The following is a 19,923-nucleotide window of genomic DNA, read 5'->3' as shown; positions in this document are numbered from 1 at the left end:
GCGCATACCTGGTGGTATTTTTGCTCTTTCATGTGAACCACAGCTCTACCTGTATTCGTCGAATAGACAGGGGCGTGTTTCATGGGAAAGGACAGGGGCGTATTTCATGGAAAAGTTCACCCTCATTGAGGAGACTCCCTCTGTACTGACTTGGGTTTTTCACAGAGAAGAGCGGTTTGTCCCACCACCTGTTCCATTCGTGAGTACTGACATTCTGCCTTTCCCTGGCCACACAAGAAGGGTCCCAGGCCAGTTTTCCTGGGTGTATCATCTCTGATTCATCACAGCTGTCTGTAAAGAAAGTACTTTCATTTTTACAAGGGTATATGCAGCGAGATAATTTATTGACAACTGACAAGCAGAGAGAGTATTCCATTTTAGGGGCTGGGTGTTCCCCATGTCCTAACCTCAGTTAAAATGATGCACAACAAGAATCTTGTTAGAATTAAATAGTCTAGTGTGTATGAACATAGGTTAAAGATTATGTGTAGTCCCACAGCATGTCCTTTTAAACAGGGGCTTAGCTATGGACTGTACAATAGCCCTATGTTGAAATCAATTCTATGCCCACCTCATCCCCATTCCTTTAACAATGAAACATTTATGGTACTCATTTTTAAATCCTTGTAAATTGCACAGAGGGGACTGCCTATGTTTGCGCTTAGGTCCCCTCCATACAATGTATCATTTGCACTGCTTAGTGAAAAACAAAGGTGTAATGCAGGTGTACTCAACTATATGTCTTAGTTTTTGCACTTCGCATGGAAAATAGAGTGAACACCACCTACCATTTATGCATGAGCGGCAGCATTTACAATGGATTCATAGGGAAACCACCTGTTTTTGAATGTGTAAGAAAACGGCAGATTCAATAGGAATCCATAGCATTTATGCCAGCATGAACATGTCATCCTGGGGTAAATGCTATCACATTTGCATGGCGTAGAGGATGGGGGATATTCCCTTGCGTGACCCTTCTCTGCCATACAAATTAATGAACATTTGTGGTAGAGGAAAAGCCGTGCATAAAATGTTTATGCATGCATTTTATGCATGTATTTCCCTCTACTCCATGATAAACATGAGCTCAATGGTGAGTATATTCTGAATCTGCAATAGTCCTTGTCCGTCCTTCGGGGTGTTTTCAATCATCAGACACATTGGCTCAATGACAACTTCTGGTTTGTGTTATGCTTTCAAAACATTAATAAGATGCATTTAAAAAAGAACTAGAATGATGCTATTTGTATCGGTGATAATAAAAGTTTGTTATCTCAAGTTCTACTCTTATAATTTACTTAGTATTAGTTGTTTTGGTATGGTGAGATTCGTCTTTAGTTGCTTTGAACGTTAGGTAAATGTGCACTGATTAGATATGCACATTTATTCCAAGTAGAGGAATACAAACGCAAAATTTAAAAAGATATGATTCCTATTTCAAGAATGATGTCTCCATCGGGCATCACTTAAACGGGTTATGCATATAGATTTCAACCCTAGATCAGTGCTGACAAATATTGAGGCTTATGCAACCCATCATAGTTAAAATACACAGTAGTTCACCCTTCCTGGCCCACAGGTCATCAATGTTTATGGTCCAGCATTGACCTCCTAGTCTCTCCTAACTAAAATGTCTACAGAGCTATCGATCAAACAAAAACGTATTGACTTTTTGGAGCCCAGGTAATCCAAGAAGTGACCTAGATTTTTGTTTTTTCTGAAACTGTTTGTGCACCCTATCTCGAGTAGCACACGCTGCTGTCAGCTTATACCCAATGGAACATGCCACCCCCATCGTGTCAAATTCATCAAGTTCTGCAAACAGGTCATGGGTTTAGTGTCATACTCACCATGGTGAACACCAAGTAGTACAGTGCTGTTGTGGGCAAAAGGAAGAGCAGGATTGTGAAGAGAAGCGTCCCAATAAACAACTGCAATAAACAAAACGCACTTGATCAGGTAAGGTTGGCTAGCTGTGCAGACATTCAGGTGATGCTGCATAAGTGCAGCATTGAGCTGGCAGGTTTGATTTGGACATTAGCTTAGCTAAATGTGAGAGTACAATTACAGCAGAAAAGGGTCTTGTAATAATATAGTGAAAGCACAGTTGATCAATGTTTTTGAAAAATGTGAGCAGACCAGGGATGTTGACAGACTAGGTTATCTGCAAATTAAAACTAGGCTCTTCTTCAAACTAAACGAGCCGATAAGTAGTCTTCATCTGTCATGCCAAAGCTCTGATAGTACATCTCTACGTCTAGTAGTACTTATCTGTAGAAAGTTGGTACTGGTGTTCCAAAACTGTCCTAAACCGATGAGCCTGATGGGTATTACTTGCTCAATGGATAGACCTCTGGGTCACCATCTATCACTAGTTTCTAAGTTTCTGTTGTTAGAACATGACTGGTGGCCTAATAACATGAGAAAAGAAATGACCGGTAGGCAGGAGGCAGCTCACAAACAGTGCTTCATGTAAAAGTCTCACCTGTGCATCTTATTCCTGACTTTTGACAAGGTGAAGGCTGCAGTGGAAGCAAGGTTTGAAAAGACACATATAGCGCTCAAATAAGAGTCAATCTCCTGAGCGGGAAAATACAGCTGCTGAATGTGTAATAGTGCTCCTGCAATCACAGAGCACTGGTAGACTATCAGCAACAGTGAATGCAGAGGGGTAGGAAACTAATATTTAGATCATCCTTGAAAGTATCAAGTGTTTTCCAAATGTCGCACCTGGTCCAAGTCGTAAGAACAGGAGTCCACCCTCTGCCGAAGGACATTCCATTTCTTGCCTCTGAAGAGTCGCCACAAGGATGACAGTCCATAGATCTTCAAGCAGTACAGCCTGGTGGAAAGTACAGCAAAAACGAATCAGCAAAGGGTTAGCAACAAGATATACCAGAGTGGACAAAAGAGGAAAATGTAGTGTCAATACAGGGCAAGAAAAGTACATAACAGGAAACTCAGTTTACAGTGAAGAGGAAGAGGAAAAGAGGAGTCAATTCAGCGTAAAAAAGAAAACCTGTGATGGAAAACAGTAATGCCTAGAACACAGACACGAAACAAAGAATACAATGCAGTGCAAAAAAGGGTATACAGTGGAATATAGTATTTCTGAGGAAGAACAAGAAGAGGAGAGAAATTAAGTAAGTTGAAAACTAACTTCAAGTACAGCCCTGTGGAAAACGAAATTGATGGAGAAATAGAAAGATGAAAATAAACTATAGGGGACAGTACAGACAGATTAAGCAACAAGAAGGGAGGAATCATTGCAGGATCAGAATGCAGCTCAATATTGTGACATCGAGCACCACTCCTTTTGTTCTAATATGGCCTGCAGCGAGCAGGAATGCTCACCTACTATGTGATGCACTACCTGGAGGACGTAAATGGGGGAATAGCAAGAGCTCCTCCTGTCCTAGATCCTCTTGTGGAATGTCAGCAAAAGTGGATTCCATTTACAGCCTCTGTTATAGAGATTTGCCCTTCAGAGGAAGTGAACCCTTTTTCCCACCACCCAGGCACATTTCCATTAAGGTATCTGCTACATGCAACCTCCCATTCCCATAGGGAATGTTGTTTGGAAAATGTACATGCTGATTTTAACTTCATTGTTTGCAAGTCCAGCACTTCATGTGCCTGATCGCTATCTAGGAAAACGAAAACTTACCTTGCCCCCTGAACTGTTTTGTTCCCACAAAGAGTCCACAATGAGACTTACACGCTTTGTGAAGCCCAGAAGATCGCACCCAATTTCAACCTCAACTAAGATGGTGGATAGTTCTTTAAGCCTTCAGTTGACACCCTACTGGTAGTATTTAAGCCTAATTGCCCACAGAGAAACAATAATAGAATGGTGCCCATTAGGCTTGTTATGAAGGTGGTAAACACTTAAGAGAGAAAGGAAGGAGAAGAGAGAATAACCAAACAGATTCAAGAAATAAAGAGAAACCAGGGAAGAAGCAGCAGGAAGGGCACGATATCCCTAAGAATGAGACTTCCAAAAAGCAAGCTGGGTGCTACATCTCTGAGACTGTATACTAGATCAGCGAACCCGGGGAAAAACAATATTGCAATGGTTAGGCACTGGTACACCCACAAGTAAAACCCACACTGACACCTTCATACTAGTGTTCTTTATAATTTGAAGTGTTATTCCCCTAGAACCTTGGGCGTTACCCCATCCATCCTGACAACATCTAACAGTTTTGAGCTGTACATTACTGGCATTTGTGTGTTCTAATCACTCGCCGCGGCTGCCTAGGTGCACCAAAAAGTGAAAATCAATGCATTGAGAATAAGGAAAATATAAATGACCACTTTACAACCTATGGAAGGAGAGAAAATAACTCATGAGAGGTGAATAAGGAGGATAACAATGAGCACAGTATAGTCAATGGAGAAAAGAGCACAAGAAACAAGGTGAAAGCAAAAATAGCAATGCCATGCCAATGGAGGAAGCACAACAGAAATAAATAGGGGATGTAGACAGATTGCATCAGGTGGTGTGGAACAGCTTGTGGCAAAATAAAACTAAGCAGGAATGAACACAAAGTAAAAGGGGACAATACCCTTGAGTGCCACAGAGATCAAAGGTAGTGAGAAGTCTAGGTTAAATACTTGGCAAATAAAAAGAATTGCATGGAGTGCAGTATGGCATCAGAAGAACAGGCAAAAGGAACAAGTTACTTACCTGTAACTGTTGTTATCCAGCATGGGTCTGGCATGGATTCACATGCTCATGAATATTCCCCGTCGTCAGGCCGGGAATCCTCGGTATAGAAAAAAATCAGTATCAGTTTCGTTTCTGATCTGTCTTTCTTAGTAGTAATCAATCACTGGTCTCTGGGTCATACTGCCCCCAGCCAATGACTGCCCTCTCCCTAATCCCCGCCCCTGGCAGCCATACTCAGATTTGGTAGCGCGTAAAGTGGCAGTATGACCAAGTGACGAGCCGCAGGGGGGGTAGGCGGGAGGGTTCGCATGTGAATCCATGCCAGACCCAAGCTGGAGAACAACAGTTACAGGTAAGTAACTTGTTCCTTCTCCAGCATGGGGTCTGGCATGGATTCACATGCTCATGAATAAGAGAATACATAGCAGTACACACATGCACAACCACAGGAGGTGGCAACAGGCTCAACATTAAGCAATACAACAACTCAACATTAAGCATCTCTTACCTCCTCACCAGGCTCACCTTAGGCGAACAGGTTGCGCAGCACTGCTTGGCCGACCCTGGACTCCTCCCTGGAGTCCCGATCGATGCAGTAGAATCTTGTGAAGGTGTGCGTCGACCTGCAGATGTCTAGCAGGGGCACACCAGACAGGAACGCCGTGGTAGCAGCGATCGCTCTGGTCGAATGGGCTCTCGGACGTCCGGGCAGCGGTCGGTTTGCCAACCGGTGACAGTGCATGATACAGCCAGAGAGCCATCTGGAAATGGAAGTCTTCGAGAGAGCCTTCCCTTGATTCACAGTCCCAAAGTTCCCAAACAGCTGTGACGTCTTCCGAAAACTCTTTGTGCGGTCCACGTAGAACTTCAGCGCTCTAGCTACATCCAGCGAGTGCAAAGTTCTCTCGGCCGGCGACGAAGGCGACGGGAAGAAAACTGGCAACACCAAGGGCTCGTTGAGGTGGAAGTCCGACGGCACCTTGGGCATAAAGGAGGGGTGCATCCTCAGCACCACCCTCGTGCCATGAAAAGTCAAGCATGGAAGCTTGCAAGATAGTGCCTGGATCTCTCCCACTCGTCGTGCGGAGGTGATGGCCACGAGGAAAGCTGTCTTCCATGACAGAAACTTCAGAGGCGCCGAATGCATATGCTCGAATGGGGCCCCCCATGAGCCTGGTCAGCACCACATTAAGCTCCCACGTCGGGGCAGGAGCCTTCACCGGCGGGAATGATCGGAATAGTCCCTTCATGAATTCTTTCACCAGGCGATGAGACCACAAGGACGCCCGTCCCGTAGTCCTGGTATATCGGGAGATTGCAGCCAGATGTATTTTGATGGAGGCGTGAGCCAGTCCAGCTTTGGCCAGCGACAGTAGGTACGGCAGTACTTGAGGGGCCGTAATCCACAGAGGGTTAATCTTCTGTGCATGGCACCAGACAGAGAACCTCTTCCATTTATGTCTGTAGCACTTGAGAGTTGAGGACGCCCTGGCCTTTGCAAGAACCTCTCTGCAGTCGGCCGGGATGTCGTACCCTTCAAACTCTAGTGCTGCAGGAGCCAGGCCTGCAGGTTCAGCGACTCCGGGTTGTGGTGAAGAATGGCACCTCCTTCTCTGGAGAGAAGGTCTGCGTCCGTCGGCAGCTTGACTGGTGTGGACGTTGACAAGTCCAGAAGGTCCGGGAAACAGATCTGTCTCGGCCACGCCAGTGCGACGAGGATTATCCTGCACCGGGACCTCTTGAGCTGGTTGATGAGCCGGAGCAGCAACGGCAGCCGAGGGAATGCATAAAGAAATAGGCCGTCCCAGGGGAACGAGAAAGCATTGCCCATGCTCCTCGGCTCGGGGAACCTGCTGGCGAACTTCCGGCACTTGGAATTCGTCGCCGTCGCGAAGAGATCGATTAGGGGTTCGCCCCATCGTCGGAAGAGTCGATCCACTTGATCCTGGCGTAGTTCCCACTCGTGGCACGAGCGCAGCTCCCTGCTGAGTGAGTCGGCGATCCTGTTTTTTATTCCTGCCAGATGAAGAGGCACCAGAAACATCCGTTGGGCGACGGCCCAGTGCCACAGATCCTGGGCTCCTTGGATAGGGCCGGGGACCTGGTTCCGCCCTGCTTCCGGATGTAGAACATCGTGGTGGTGTTGTCGGTGAAGATCCTCACCACCTTGCCCTTGAGGGACGGAAGAAAGGACCTGAGGGCCCAGAACACTGCGCGGAGCTCCAAAATGTTGATGTGGAGTGACTTCTCCTCCAGGAGCCAAAGGCCTCTCGCATGAAGATCTCTGGGGTGCACTCCCCAGCCTTCCAGGGAGGCGCCCGTAGTCACCCTCACCTGGTGAGCTGGGATCTGAAAGTCTGTGCCCGCCGACAGATGGGAGCGGGTACCCCACCACCGGATCACCTGACGGAACGTCTCGTTGAGAGGGATCCTGTCCTCGAAGCTGCCCGTCGACTGGACCCAGCGGGTGTCAAGGAACTCTTGTAAGGGGCGTATCCGAAGCCTGCAAAGGCGCACCAGATAAATGCAGGAGGACATCATCCCGAGGAGGGACTTGATAGATCTTACCCTGGCCATGTCCATGGCCAGAAGACGCTGCACCTTGCCCAGAATGGTCCTGGTCCTTTCCTCCGACGGCGAGGCCAGCCGCGCCACTGTGTCGAGCTTGGCTCCCAAAAACAGGGCGACTTGCGACAGAACCAGGTGGGATTTTGGAAAGTTGATGGAGAATCCCAGGTCCGTGAGCAGCTGGACGGTCTTCGCAGTGTGCTCCACGGCGAGCTACCTCGTCCTTTCCCGGATGAGCCAGTCGTCCAGGTAGGGGTAGATGTGGATCCCCTGTAGGCGCAGCCGCGCCGCCACCGGTGCGAGGCACTTGGTGAACACCCTGGGTGCCGACTTCAATCCGAATGGGAGGGCCTTGAACTGGTAGTGCCGCCCTTGGACCACGAACCTGAGGAACTTTCGTTGTCTTTTTAGAATGGGGATGTGGAAGTACGCATCCTCCAAGTCCAACGACGACAGGAAATCACCCTCCTCCAGCTGTCCCAGCATGTGCTGGAGGGTGACCATACGGAACTTCTGCGCCTTGATGTACTTGTTCAGTCGTCGGTCCAGGATGGGGCGCCATCCTCCTGTCTTCTTTTTTACGAGAAAGTACCTTGAGTAAACTCAGGAGCCCCGAAGCCTCTTTGGGACGAGCTCGATGGCACCCTTCTTGAGCATCGCCCTTACTTCCAACAGTAGTTGAGGGACGTGATTTTCCTTCCTGGCCGCGGGTGAAACGCGAGGGCACTTCTTCTGAAACTCGAGGGCGTGCCCTTGGGCCAGGTTGTCCAGCACCCAACAGTCGGTGGAGATGGACTCCCACACGCTGACGAACCTCACCAGCCGGCCTCCCACCGGGGTGCTTCGGCGGGGGCCCGACCCCACGGTCGGTTTAATCTTGTTTGGAGGCCGCCTTGCCTCCTTGACCTCCTTGCCGATGACAACAGGCACCACCTGACTTGGGACAAAGATCTTGCCGCTTGGCGGTACGTGGAGGAGCCACTGCCGGATCCCTTGGAGGCACCTTGTCTGCCTCCGAAGCTCCGAAAGGACGGCCGTCGTTGTTGGAGCACTCCCAGTGACCGGGCAGTCTCTGTGTCTGTCTTGATGGCCTGAAGGGACTCATCAACCGCCTTCCCAAACAGGTTGTTCCCGTCGAAGGGCATGTCTAAAACCTTGGTTTGTACGTCCTGGCGGAAATCCGTGGCCTTGAGCCATCCTCGTCGTCTCAAGCAAACGCTGTTGCCCAACTGACGGAAACCGGTGTCGGTGATGTCCGTTGCCACCGTGATGGCGTGGTCCGAAGCAATCTCACCCTCCTGTAGGATTTCAAGGGCCTCAGCCCTTTTGCCGTCCGGAAGGAAGTCTAACAGGGGGGCGATTTTGAACCACAACTCCCTGTCGTAGCGGGCTACGATAGCCAGGGCGTTGGCCGCCTTAATAGTCGTCGCTGCGGATGAGATGATACGTCGTCCCATTGTGTCCAACTTCCTGCCCTTGCCGTCGGGTGGGGAAGTTGATGTCGAGGCCAATGCCCCCCCAGCTTTCTTCTTTGCCGCCGCCGAGATGACCAAATCCGAGGTAGGTTGTGCCCGAAGGCACAAGGGGGCAGCGTCGGGGACCCGGTACTTCTTCTCGTACCGGTCCCTCTTTGCCGGCGCCGTGGCAGGGTTCTTGAGGAGGGCGAGCCCCTCATCCCAGATGTCATCAAGAAGCGGTACGGCGAAGACAGTCTTCCTTTTAGCCTCGCGCCGTTGGTAAAGGAACCCTTCTTTCTTCTTCTCTTCTGGGCAGAGCTGGAAAAGCTCGGATGCCCTGGAAATCATGGCATGAAAGGATCCAATCTCGTCGGGCGGTGACGCCCGAGCAGGGGGCTACGGGGGACACGTCCTGTCGTCGCCTGCGTCGTCATCTGTACCTGTCGTAGCCGTGTCCGTGCCTGTATCATCCCCGTGGGTAGTAGACCGGGGGGAAGGCAGAGCAGGCCGCAGAGGTGGGAGAGGTGGCGTAGGATGCGTCCTCCTCCTCTTATGCAGTGGGCTTTCCGAAGGTCCTGGCTCCGGTTCCCCCGTCGGGTCTGGCTCAGGTACCTCCGTCGGGGGAATGGGCAACCTTGTCCTTATCTCCGAGCATAAGGACTGAATCGCTGACAAAATGGCCGCCGAAGTGTCCTGCGGCGCCGGAAACGACGGGCGCGAGGGCTCTTGAGGAGCCTTGTCGGCGACACCGTCGCTCTCGTCGTCGCCCTCGTCGGGATCCCTCCCGATGGGCTGGGCCTCTTCCACGACTTCGATGAGCTCTTCTTCAGAGGTCGTGTCCGTATCCACGATGGCCACCAGCCCCTCCCCGACCTTTTCCAACGAGGACTTCGTGGGGGTCTTCTCAATGGGCCTGAAAGACGACTCCCTCTGCGGTGGCAGGGAGACTCTGGGTCCTGAGGGCACCTCCACTGGTGTAGCCTCAACAGGCTGAGCCAGGGCCGCGGCGACATCCTCAATCGAGGTCTTAGCAGGGTGAATTAAGGCCATCGTCACCTTCTGGATGCCTGAGGCCTTCACCTTGGGGGGAGGGTCCGATCCTCGCTCCCCTTCTGCCGGAATCTTCGAGATCGACCGGGGCCTCTCCAGAAGCTTAGCCGGGTTCTCGGATTTCCTCTTACCCGAGCCAGAGCGTTGGCTCGTGGTTGATGGCGCCGGGGAGGATGCGCCCTGCCTGGCAGCCAAGGAGCCTGACCGTTAGGTGCTCGCCGGTGCCCGCGGACTCGCGGTGCTTAGCCTTTTGTTGGGCCCCCGTCGCCCGGGCGCCCTCACAGGACTTAGAAGACCGCTCGGACTTGTTTTTCTTCTTCGCCCGACGGGCTCTTCCCTTCCAGCCAGTTGGCGAGACGGAGGTGGCGATCCTTCATGGGCCGCTCCGACATGTTCCCACAAAACGCACAGTCCTTCTCCGTGTGCGTCTTGTCTTCATGGAGATAGAAAAATCACGCCTTGAAACACTTGTGTATAGGCGCGTTACAAATGCCATATCATATCATATCATATATCATATATCAGTAGAGGCATAACGAATGCTCGTCGTCCTTGAAAACATTCTGAAGCTGGCATCCAGGGCAGGTCCTGAACAGCTTCCCGGGCGTCGAGCTTCCTTTCTCCTGGGCCATGTCCGGGGTAGGCCGGGGTAGGCCTCTGAACTTCTGGAATCTTCCAAAAGCTTAACTCGACGAAAACTTCACCCTTGAGGGGCGTAGAAAACTCCAAAACGGATCCCTGTTGATCGGATGTAGAAACGGTGGAGCTTGAGGCTCTATTTAACCGAAAAATGAGAAAAATCTCCTGAAAAAGCGCGAAAACGCAGCAAAAGCACAAGGACTCCCAACACTTGAACGTGCGGTAAAAATCTGAGGTAGGCTGCCAGGGGCGGGGCTTAGGGAGAGGGCAGTCATTGGCTGGGGGCAGTATGACCCCGAGACAAGTGATTGGTTACTACTAAGAACGACAGATCAGAAACGAAACTGATACTGATTTTTTTCTACACCGAGGATTCCCGGCCTGACGACGGGGAATATTCATGAGCATGTGAATCCATGCCAGACCCCATGCTGGAGAATAGGAACTAACTGTGTATATAAAAAGACCTTCAATGAGTCCAAACCAGTTTGTGGATAACATGACAAAAGTGATAAGCGAAGAAGAAACATTGGTCAGAGTACAGAACAGCCGCTAGAAACAATCACAGATTGTATCAATACTGCACATGGTCAAAAAGAAATTGTTACTTAACTGTAACAATATTTCACTGGAGCGGTCATTTCCACAGATTCACATGACTAAAATGTGGTTTTCTGCCGGTCATAACATTTTCCAAAGAATAGAATGTTGGTAAATCCTCCATGCCTGATGTCCAGTATCTGATTTTCCTAATTATGTCACAGAGACAATCCAAAAGCCCACACCAAGCTTAGATTAGCATTGACAGGTACAAAGATGGAATTGAACACAACCATCAGTTATGGGTGAAAGAAAACAAGTCTTTTAAAAATACCAGTGAATCAGTGTTGGTATAAGGATGTAAATGGTAATTCCCCAGCATTAGTCTTCTAGGGATGTGATGTGAACGCATTTCCGGCATGGAAGTAACTGAGCTACTGTAGGAGCAAGTTCGCTCTTAGGTGCAGCTTAGAAGAGCCTGCTTAGTGCAACAAAAGCACTACCTTTTACTCCTCTATAACTGCCATAAAAACACATCACATACCATACACATATAAACGCTATTTTGTCTATTTTGGATTCCAATAAATACGTATCTTAATCCCATTTCACATGGTGCTTCTTTTTAAACTATGCAAGCTGTTTAAGAAGTTAAAATGTGTGTTTTTTGGGAATTTAAAATATGTCAAAGTCAGATGTAAACAATATGAAAGATACTGAGCAGTTACCCATTTGTTCCCACCATTGTTGTTACTGGTCAACATTAATACAGAATTGGATTAAAAGGTTTTCCCAGACTATTGCAGCGTTGGCAGTTCACCCCAGACAGGCTGACCAGGATGAACCAGGGCTCGAGCCCACTATGTTAGAGGGGATGCAGCAACACTGGAACCTACTGGGATGTGTGGTGGGACTGGCCAAAGTGCAGTCATATTGGAAGGAGGTACTGGCCTGGATAAAAGGCATAGATGGTGTTGAGAGACTTTTGACCCCATATTGATCCTCTTTGGGTTACACGATGATGGGGAAACTTACTCCAGACTCACACATATGCCTAGAAACATATTGCTTGTGGCAAGGGCATGCATAACGATGGGTAACTGGAGTGTTTGCGATCTTTGCTACCCGAGCAGTGCACAAGACTGGCCCTCTATACCTGCAAGACAAGCTTAAACCTCACCACCCACGCCGCACCATAAGATCCGCACTCTTTCTGGTGATCCCAACCACCAACTCGGTCAGGATCGGAGGACCCTCGTTCTCAGCCTTGGCCCCCACTCTATGGAACTCACTTCCTCCTCACATCCGACATGCCGAAGACTATTTGTCATTCCGCAAACTACTAAAAACTCTCTTCCCATAACTTCAATGATTACCCCAAAGATGCGCATGAAACTTCCCAGTAACCCAATGAACAAAAACACAATGAAACTACCCTCCTGGTTGTCAAAACCTCAGCTCCTAACCACTGGCTAGGTTAAAGCGGATGGATAGAACGGATGGAGTGGACACCCGTCACCAGATGCCTGCTCACCGTGCCTCCATAAAACGATGTAGGAGATGGAATGGATGGTGGAAGTGGAGGGGACGAAACGGAGGGAATGGACAGAACGGAGAGAGTGGACGGAACGGAGAGTGTGGACAGAACGGAGAGTGTGGACAGAACGGAGAGAGTGGACAGAACGGAGAGAGTGGACGGAACGGGAACGGTTGGTGCGGATGGAACGGTTGGTGCGGATGGTGCAGATGCTACAGATGGTGCAGATGCTACAGATGGTGCAGATGTTACAGATGGTGCAGATGTTACAGAGGGTGCAGATCTTACGGAGTGTGCAGATCTTACGGAGGGTACGAATGGTGCAGATGTTACGGATGGTGCAGATGTTATGGATGGTGCAGAGGCTGCGGATGGTGCAGAGGGTGCGGATGGTGCAGAGGGTGCGGATCTTACGGAGGGTGCAGATGGTACAGATGGTGCGGGTGGTGCGCATGTTGCGGATGCTACGGATGGTGCAGATCTTATGGAGGGTGCAGAGGGTGCAGATGTTACGGATGGTGCAGATCTTACGGAGGGTGCAGATCTTACAGAGGGTGCAGATGGCGCAGATGTTACAGATGGTGCAGATGTTAAGGATGGTGAGGATGGTGCAGATGCTGCGGATGGTGCGGCTCTTAAGGAGGGTGCGGATATACAGATGTCGCAGATGGTACAGATGGTGCGGATGCTGCGGATCTTATGGAGGGTGCGGATGGTACAGATGTTACAGATGGTGCAGATGTTACAGATGGTGCGGATGCTACAGATGGTGCGGATGCTACAGAGGGTGCAGATGCTACGGATGCTACAGATGTCGGGGATGGTGCGGACGTCGCAGATGGTGCGGAGATGGTGCGGACGTCGCAGATGTCGCGGTTGATGCGGACGTCGCGGTTGATGCGGATGTCACGGATGCTGCCGATGCTGTGGATGTTGCTATATATCTGTATGTCGCTATGTACGTCCCACTGTCCTGCTCAAGTGCCTGACTCAGGCACTTTTACTGATAACCACCATATAACACCACTATGCTTACTGTCTTCTATACACCATCATTCATCTTGAACACAGCTATACCCCTGATAATTTGGCCTCGGTGTTCACATACGAACACGACCTCATGAACACCTCATCACCCTAACAAAAACACAGCTAGCTGAGCACATTTCGGCTAGCTTAGGCCACCCACGCACTTTACGACACTCTCGCTCTACTGACTTGAACTAGGGTTCCCGAGGGCATTCAACCTACCAACACTTTGAGGTCATACCAATGATAGATAAGGCGCTATATAAATACCAAGTAACATTACATAACCAGCAATTTCCTGGTCTTTCTACAGTGGCTGCTGTATTGCTACAGAGAGGAGGAGCCAAGCGCTTCAAAAACTTCACTCCTAGCGTAATCAGAGCATAATTGGAGTGTTTGCAAGTGTTTCTTTGCTACCAGCAATCTCCTGGTCTTTCTACAGTGGCTGCCGTATTACTACAGAGGAGGTGCCAACTGCTTCAAAAACTTCACTCCTAGCGTAAACGGAGCGTAATTGGAGTGTTAGCGAGTGTTGCTTGTGCTGACCCTGCTTTCCAGCTGACCACGTTAAGATTGCTGAGGTAAGCCTGCAACTGCTATTCTTGCTGCTTTTTGCCTGTTTGCTCCGGGACCATTGGAGCTCTGGTCCACTGTATTAACTGTTAACCTGGTGGCTTGAGAAAAAGAGACACAACCTGTAAGTGGGATAGAAAAACACTCTCGGGAAAAACTAGGATGCCCGGTAAGCTACGTACTCTGGCTGTCAATCACAACCCAAGGAAAAACGTGCTTTATCAGAAAGACCCTGCCCAAATAGCTACACGCTTGAGGACATCCAACTCAAATATACACATTACGAGTTCCCCGCGAAAGGCTACAACAAAAGCCACTGGGGCTCTATCAAGTCCTTTTTCCAGGTGGAACCCCCCAAGCAGGAGGAGCGATCTTGCTGAGTGTGAAGTACACCCACAGGCCCAGGAACTTGTACCAAATGATGTTTTAAACATTACGGACCCCACATTAGCAACAACAAACAACAACTCTTTGTTGGCTCTCTGCTATACCCTACCAGACACGCTGGGGATGCAAAAATCCCCCGAATTTGAAACGCAAGTAGGAGACAAGAGTGCAATAGAGGAAGCAGGGAGCACAAATATCTCTGATGCAGAAGCCACTGTTGTGAGCCACTAACACACAGAGACTATCTGCATCCCCTAACCTGTGCCCCCTGAGTGAGGACATGGGAGCCCCCAATACTGCCCCCAGTATGCGTCTTTCACAAAATGAAATACAAGCGCAAATCACTGCTCTCCAGTTTGCCATGAAAGTGCTCCTACGACTCAGCGGAAAAATTCTAGAAGAGGTACAACAAATATCTTCATCGAAAGCAGAGCACGGAGATGGCAGTGCAGAACTGGACAACCTCATTGAAGCCGCCAATCAGCTGACAGACATTGATGGACAGCAGTGGGACAACGTGTCCCTATCCCCCAATAATGGTTGGGAGGTAATAGATGAGGAAAATGAGGAGCAATTAAACAGTAAAACTTCTTCCATATACTTCACAAGGAGGCAACACAGACTGCAGAAGCGGCCCAACCGTTGGGCAAATATGTGTCCACAACCCCAGGCCGGCCAGATAACCAGAAAACGACAGGCTAATGCAGAGATGAACGTATTCACGAAGAAAACATCGAAAAGAAGTAAAAGATGAAAGATGAATGCAAAACCATCTTAAGTGTTAACAGGCTGGCTTATAAATGATCAGAGCCAGAATAGGGCAGATGACACTTCAATCGTTAATGGGGTCCTGTAGGACTCCCTACCCGAGGAGACCAGTGTACCCAGGCATACTGGGGAGGAAGGGATGGTGAAGGGGGTTAGTACGAACTGGAGTGGCGCTTAGTGTTAATAGTCGCCCCCCCCCCCGGCAACTCTAGTTGCCAAAATATTTACAGTAAACTGAGCCCCACTGGTCTTTACTGGAAACCGCACAAATAGATCAGACTTGCTGATAGTATGCAGTAACATTTTGGCACTCAGGGTCATAACGTCCAGTGACTTTGTATTTGTGGAACCGATGGAATCTGCTAACGAAAACTTTGCCTGAGTACACTATACAACCCCCGAGGTAGCCTACCTTATAACGTAACCAGCAAGCGTCTATATAGTCAATGGGTTATATTATTCACTGTCCTAGCCACTTTTCCCCTCCACCTCCTGTGGCTCGTACTTTGATTACTGAAGCCAAGAGGGGGGAGAGCAAATAATGGAAGCCAGGGGGTTGGTCATGTTACTGAGCCACTGACCGAGAATGGTTCCAAAGGTTCCTTGTAAAGCAACTATCGGAAAACAAGTGAACCTGGATGATTGCAAGCTGGAACACTAGGGGGCATAAACACTTTTTGGCCAACGAGGGGTCATTGCCCCTGTTGCTCGACTTTGATATATTTCTCCTTCAAGAGACATGGCTAACCTCCCCAATTGTCTTTGACGGGTACATTGAGGACCAGGAATTGGCGGGAAAAGGCCCAAGGGATCGCCCGTTTGGGGGTCTGATTTTAGGCACAAAGCAAAAATGTGCAGTACACACTATTAAATTGCCTTCCAAATGCTGTATCGTCTTTGCGGTTGAGGGAACATTGAACAGTAGGACAGGGGCCCGGAATATCCTGATCCTGAATGTGCATATTCCCCCGGATAGTTCCAGCTTGGAAGAGATCGATAACAATATTGATGTAATATGTGCAGACTGGACAACGATAATGGGTCATGACATCAAACCTCCTTGGTGGGGGGATCTTAACGCAGGATATGTTGACATGGATAAATGTGCTAACTATCGTTTTGTCATAGCAGAAAGGGCAATGATGCTGAAAAAGGGAAATAGAAAGGGAAAGCAGTGTCTGAACTTTATGAAGGAATGGGAGATAATGCTAAATGGCAGAACAGGAGGAGACATCCTTGGACAGAGCACATGGAGGGTAGGTAAAAAGGCAGCAACCCTCAATTACCTTTTCAGCAGTAACAGAAGTGCTGAAAAAGTAAAATCAATGAAGGTAATGGGCAAAGAATATAGCGACCATTCGATCACTGAGCTGACCATTAGAATGCCCCAGGAATAGTTGAGAATGACAGGTGTAAGTGGGATAGGAGTAAATCATGCTGGCAACCCGATCAAATGGTGCACGAAAAACATAGATAATGCATGTGACCTGTGGGGTACCTTGATATCTTTGGAACTTAGTGAACTGGCCCTAGTAAATGCAAACAAATTTGAAAAGTGCTTACAATGATTGGCCTCCAATGCCGGGAAATTGATAACAAGGGGTTTGACTATTACGATCAAACACCACCAAAATCCCTTTCACAAAGCAATAAGGGATGCCAAACAGAAAATGTGCAGAAAAATTGGGCGGGCCAAAGTGGTTGGGGGCTCCGCTGCTGAGACTTACACAAAGATCAAAAAAAATTCAATCAGAATACGGGTCTAAGCTTAAGAGATGGAGATACTCTGCCAAGAACAGGTGGCAACACATTCTTGAGGCATTCCGAAGTAATTCAACGCGTACAATCTGGCAAACACTCTCAATGGCCAAGGGGGATAGCCATGAGAACATTGTGAACCCTATTAGCAAGGAAAAGTGGTCAGACTACATATGTGCTAAGTCTAAGGCAATCCACCCGCAAAACTACGCCAAGGGTAGGAATGACCAGTGGCACCTATCGATTGGCTTGGAAGAAATATATACAGCCATTTGTGGGTTGAAAAGTTTTCAGCCCCGGGAGCTAATGAACTATCCAATGTGGTATTAAAAAAAAAAAAGACCCGGGTAAGTGGGCCACAAAAGTTCTCTTTGATAGGGTTTATAGTGATAGTGAAATCCCAATATCGGGCAGCAAGCAACACTGCTACCCGTGTACAAAAAGGGTGATAGAGAACTCCCCGAAAACTATTGACGTCTCGCACTACTTGATGTAACCAGTAAACTATTTGGCTCCTTCGTGCTGGCTGAATTGGAAAATTGGGTATCCACTGCAAATGTATTGTATCCAATGTAGACTAGAATTAGGCCAGGGAGGTCCACAACCCACAACATTAGACTGTTCGATAAATTGATCCAGGAGGTTAGTACGTGTGGGAACCCAGGGCTGTTCCTGATCTTCGTAGATTTCTTGGCAGCATTTGACTCTGTTAATAGAGCAACCCTTTGGCAGAAGCTATGAGACTTGGGTTGCCCGGCCTGGCTCTTGTCAATCATTACGTTACTGAACACGAACACAAGTATTCAGGTGAGGCTAGATGGAATGGGTTCACTTTCGGAGCAATGGGAAGCAGTAGGGGGGTGAAACAAGGCTGTGTGTTGCCCCCCTGCTGTTTAATCTATACCTGAATGATCTCTTGGTTCACCTGTTGAAGACTGTGGGCTGCCCAACAAACTTGGCGACACTCCACTGGCAGGCATGCTATATGCCAACGATCTTGTTTTAATGGATCGTACGATCAGTGGGGGTAGAGCCAAGTTCGACGAACTTGTAAGATATGCAGTGGAAAGCGATCTGTCAATTAACATGACTAAGACAAAGGGAATGATGGTGTCCAGCTGAAAATGTATCGGACAACATTGGGATCACAACTGGGACCCATTGAGTATGTGGAACACTATCCCTTTCTTGGCCCAGATTTTGACAACCGGGGAGACTATCATAACATCAAAGAGGCCAAAAAAAGAAAAGCGAACAGTATGACTGTGGGTATTAGTAACTTTGCAAAGAGGACGGCAGGGTATTCAATCGAAGGCATTATTATGCTGTATAAGCAGAGCTTTTGCCCAACCATACTGTATGGACTAGAAGCCCTAGTAATGAAAGATCTGAAATGGCTTGACATATTTGAGGGACATTTCTGGAGAAATATTTTGAATCTCCCGCCTTCTACTCATATGTAATACTTAATCCTTGAGTTGGGACTCGATTCCCTTAGTAGTCATGCGATGATGCGAAGAGGGAACCTGTACATTAAATCTAAAGTCCGCCCGTTATGCCTATGCTGAAGATACTAGGGGACCTCCAGGAAACACCAATGTGCAGCAGAAGGAAAGGAAACGTTTGTAAGATAAATGAAGCATGTTCTGCACTTCTAAATTGGCAGCCTGATTTTTAAAAGGGCACGGGATTCCTGATGCTAAAATGTATTCTTAAAAAGAAAACTGAGTAATGGTACTGGAGACATAACTACGACCACCTAAGTTCCCTGAATAGTCACAAGTATGCTGCCAGAGTTATAAATGTTTTCCTTAAACCGAAGGGGTATCTAGTTCAGTCCGCAACTTGATTTTTCGATTAAGAATCAACCAACTGCCTTTGGGGGCGGTGGAGGGGGCCTACCTAAAAATACCCTGCCACTTATGTAAAAACCAGGACGAACTGGAAACGGCCAGACAGGTTTTCACGGAATGCCGTAGGATTGGATCAGTTTACGTGTGTCTGCTGGGCCAGTTTGTCAGTCATTATGACTGAATTAAATCTGAAGAATTCTGGGTCTATTGCATTAACAAAAACCAGGTCATCAATCACATTGCACTTTATAATGTATGGCGGCGTGTCAATTTGCTATTGAAAAAGGAACCAATTAAGATCTCGGGAGGATAGCTCAGCGGCAAGGAAAACGACACGCAACAACACAGGTTCAATCCCCGGGTCCGCGCTTAGAAACCTCTGGGTATTAAGCGTGTTATAAATAACCTATCATTTCATTTAATTTCAATTAAGGGCTTCTGAAGTTTTAAGTGTTATGATATATGAATTCTCATCTAATATTTTAATGCTCCCATTTTTATGACGAATTATGGAGATTTTATTAGTACTATAGAACATGTGATGTGATTTAATGTATGTATGTATGTAAGTATGTTCACACAACTGTTTGTACAAGTTTGTATGAAAAAAAAAATGAAAATAAAAAATAACGATGCATTGGAAGCAATCCCACCTCCCTACGCACAGAGAATGGCTCTGCAAAGCTTATGACATGGAGAGCATGACTGCAGCTCTCTCAGAGACACAATCATATTGACTTGTAATGCCTTCCCTTCCTGACTTACTATAGGCAAACGAAATCGCTGGACAAACCAGGGCCCCACAGATCTCACCTAGAACTTAAATATGAATTACCTACTAGCCCAACTGTGGGTCTGGGTGGAGAGGCTCGCAGGTCTTCCTGGTGTCCCACACTGGAGAAGAGCAGGAGCGAGGAAGTCCTGAAAACGACCGCTTCAGAAGCCATAAGTGTTCCCCCAGGTCACCCGACAAGCATGATAACTAGGCAATTGCAACAGCAGAGATGGGTATCTCATTAAATGTGTAATTAGTACATATCTGTTGTTCCCCGATCTCGGATTGGGTGTGAGGAGAGAAACATTTTGGGAGTA

At 48.2% G+C, this 19,923-nt stretch overlaps 1 protein-coding gene across 7 annotated transcripts in view; it reads right to left on the bottom strand.

The window, feature by feature from the left end:
* PIGQ (phosphatidylinositol glycan anchor biosynthesis class Q) overlaps positions 1-19,923 on the bottom strand; it is a 687,922-nt gene that overhangs the window by 344,990 nt on the left and 323,009 nt on the right. For all 7 annotated transcript variants that reach the window (XM_069646905.1, XM_069646901.1, XM_069646907.1 and 4 more), the window contains 2 exons: positions 2,731-2,842; positions 1,851-1,931 (listed from right to left, as the gene is read on the bottom strand). In XM_069646905.1, the coding sequence (XP_069503006.1) occupies positions 1,851-1,931; positions 2,731-2,842 (193 nt within the window). The remainder of the gene's footprint in view (positions 1-1,850; positions 1,932-2,730; positions 2,843-19,923) is intronic.

Source organism: Ambystoma mexicanum, chromosome 2q, assembly GCF_040938575.1.
Source record: "Ambystoma mexicanum isolate Mex_15411 chromosome 2q, UKY_AmexF1_1, whole genome shotgun sequence".
In the NCBI taxonomy this organism is placed as follows: domain Eukaryota; kingdom Metazoa; phylum Chordata; class Amphibia; order Caudata; family Ambystomatidae; genus Ambystoma; species Ambystoma mexicanum.
Note: the sequence above shows the minus strand (reverse complement) of the source record. Positions and strands in the feature narration are given on the sequence as shown.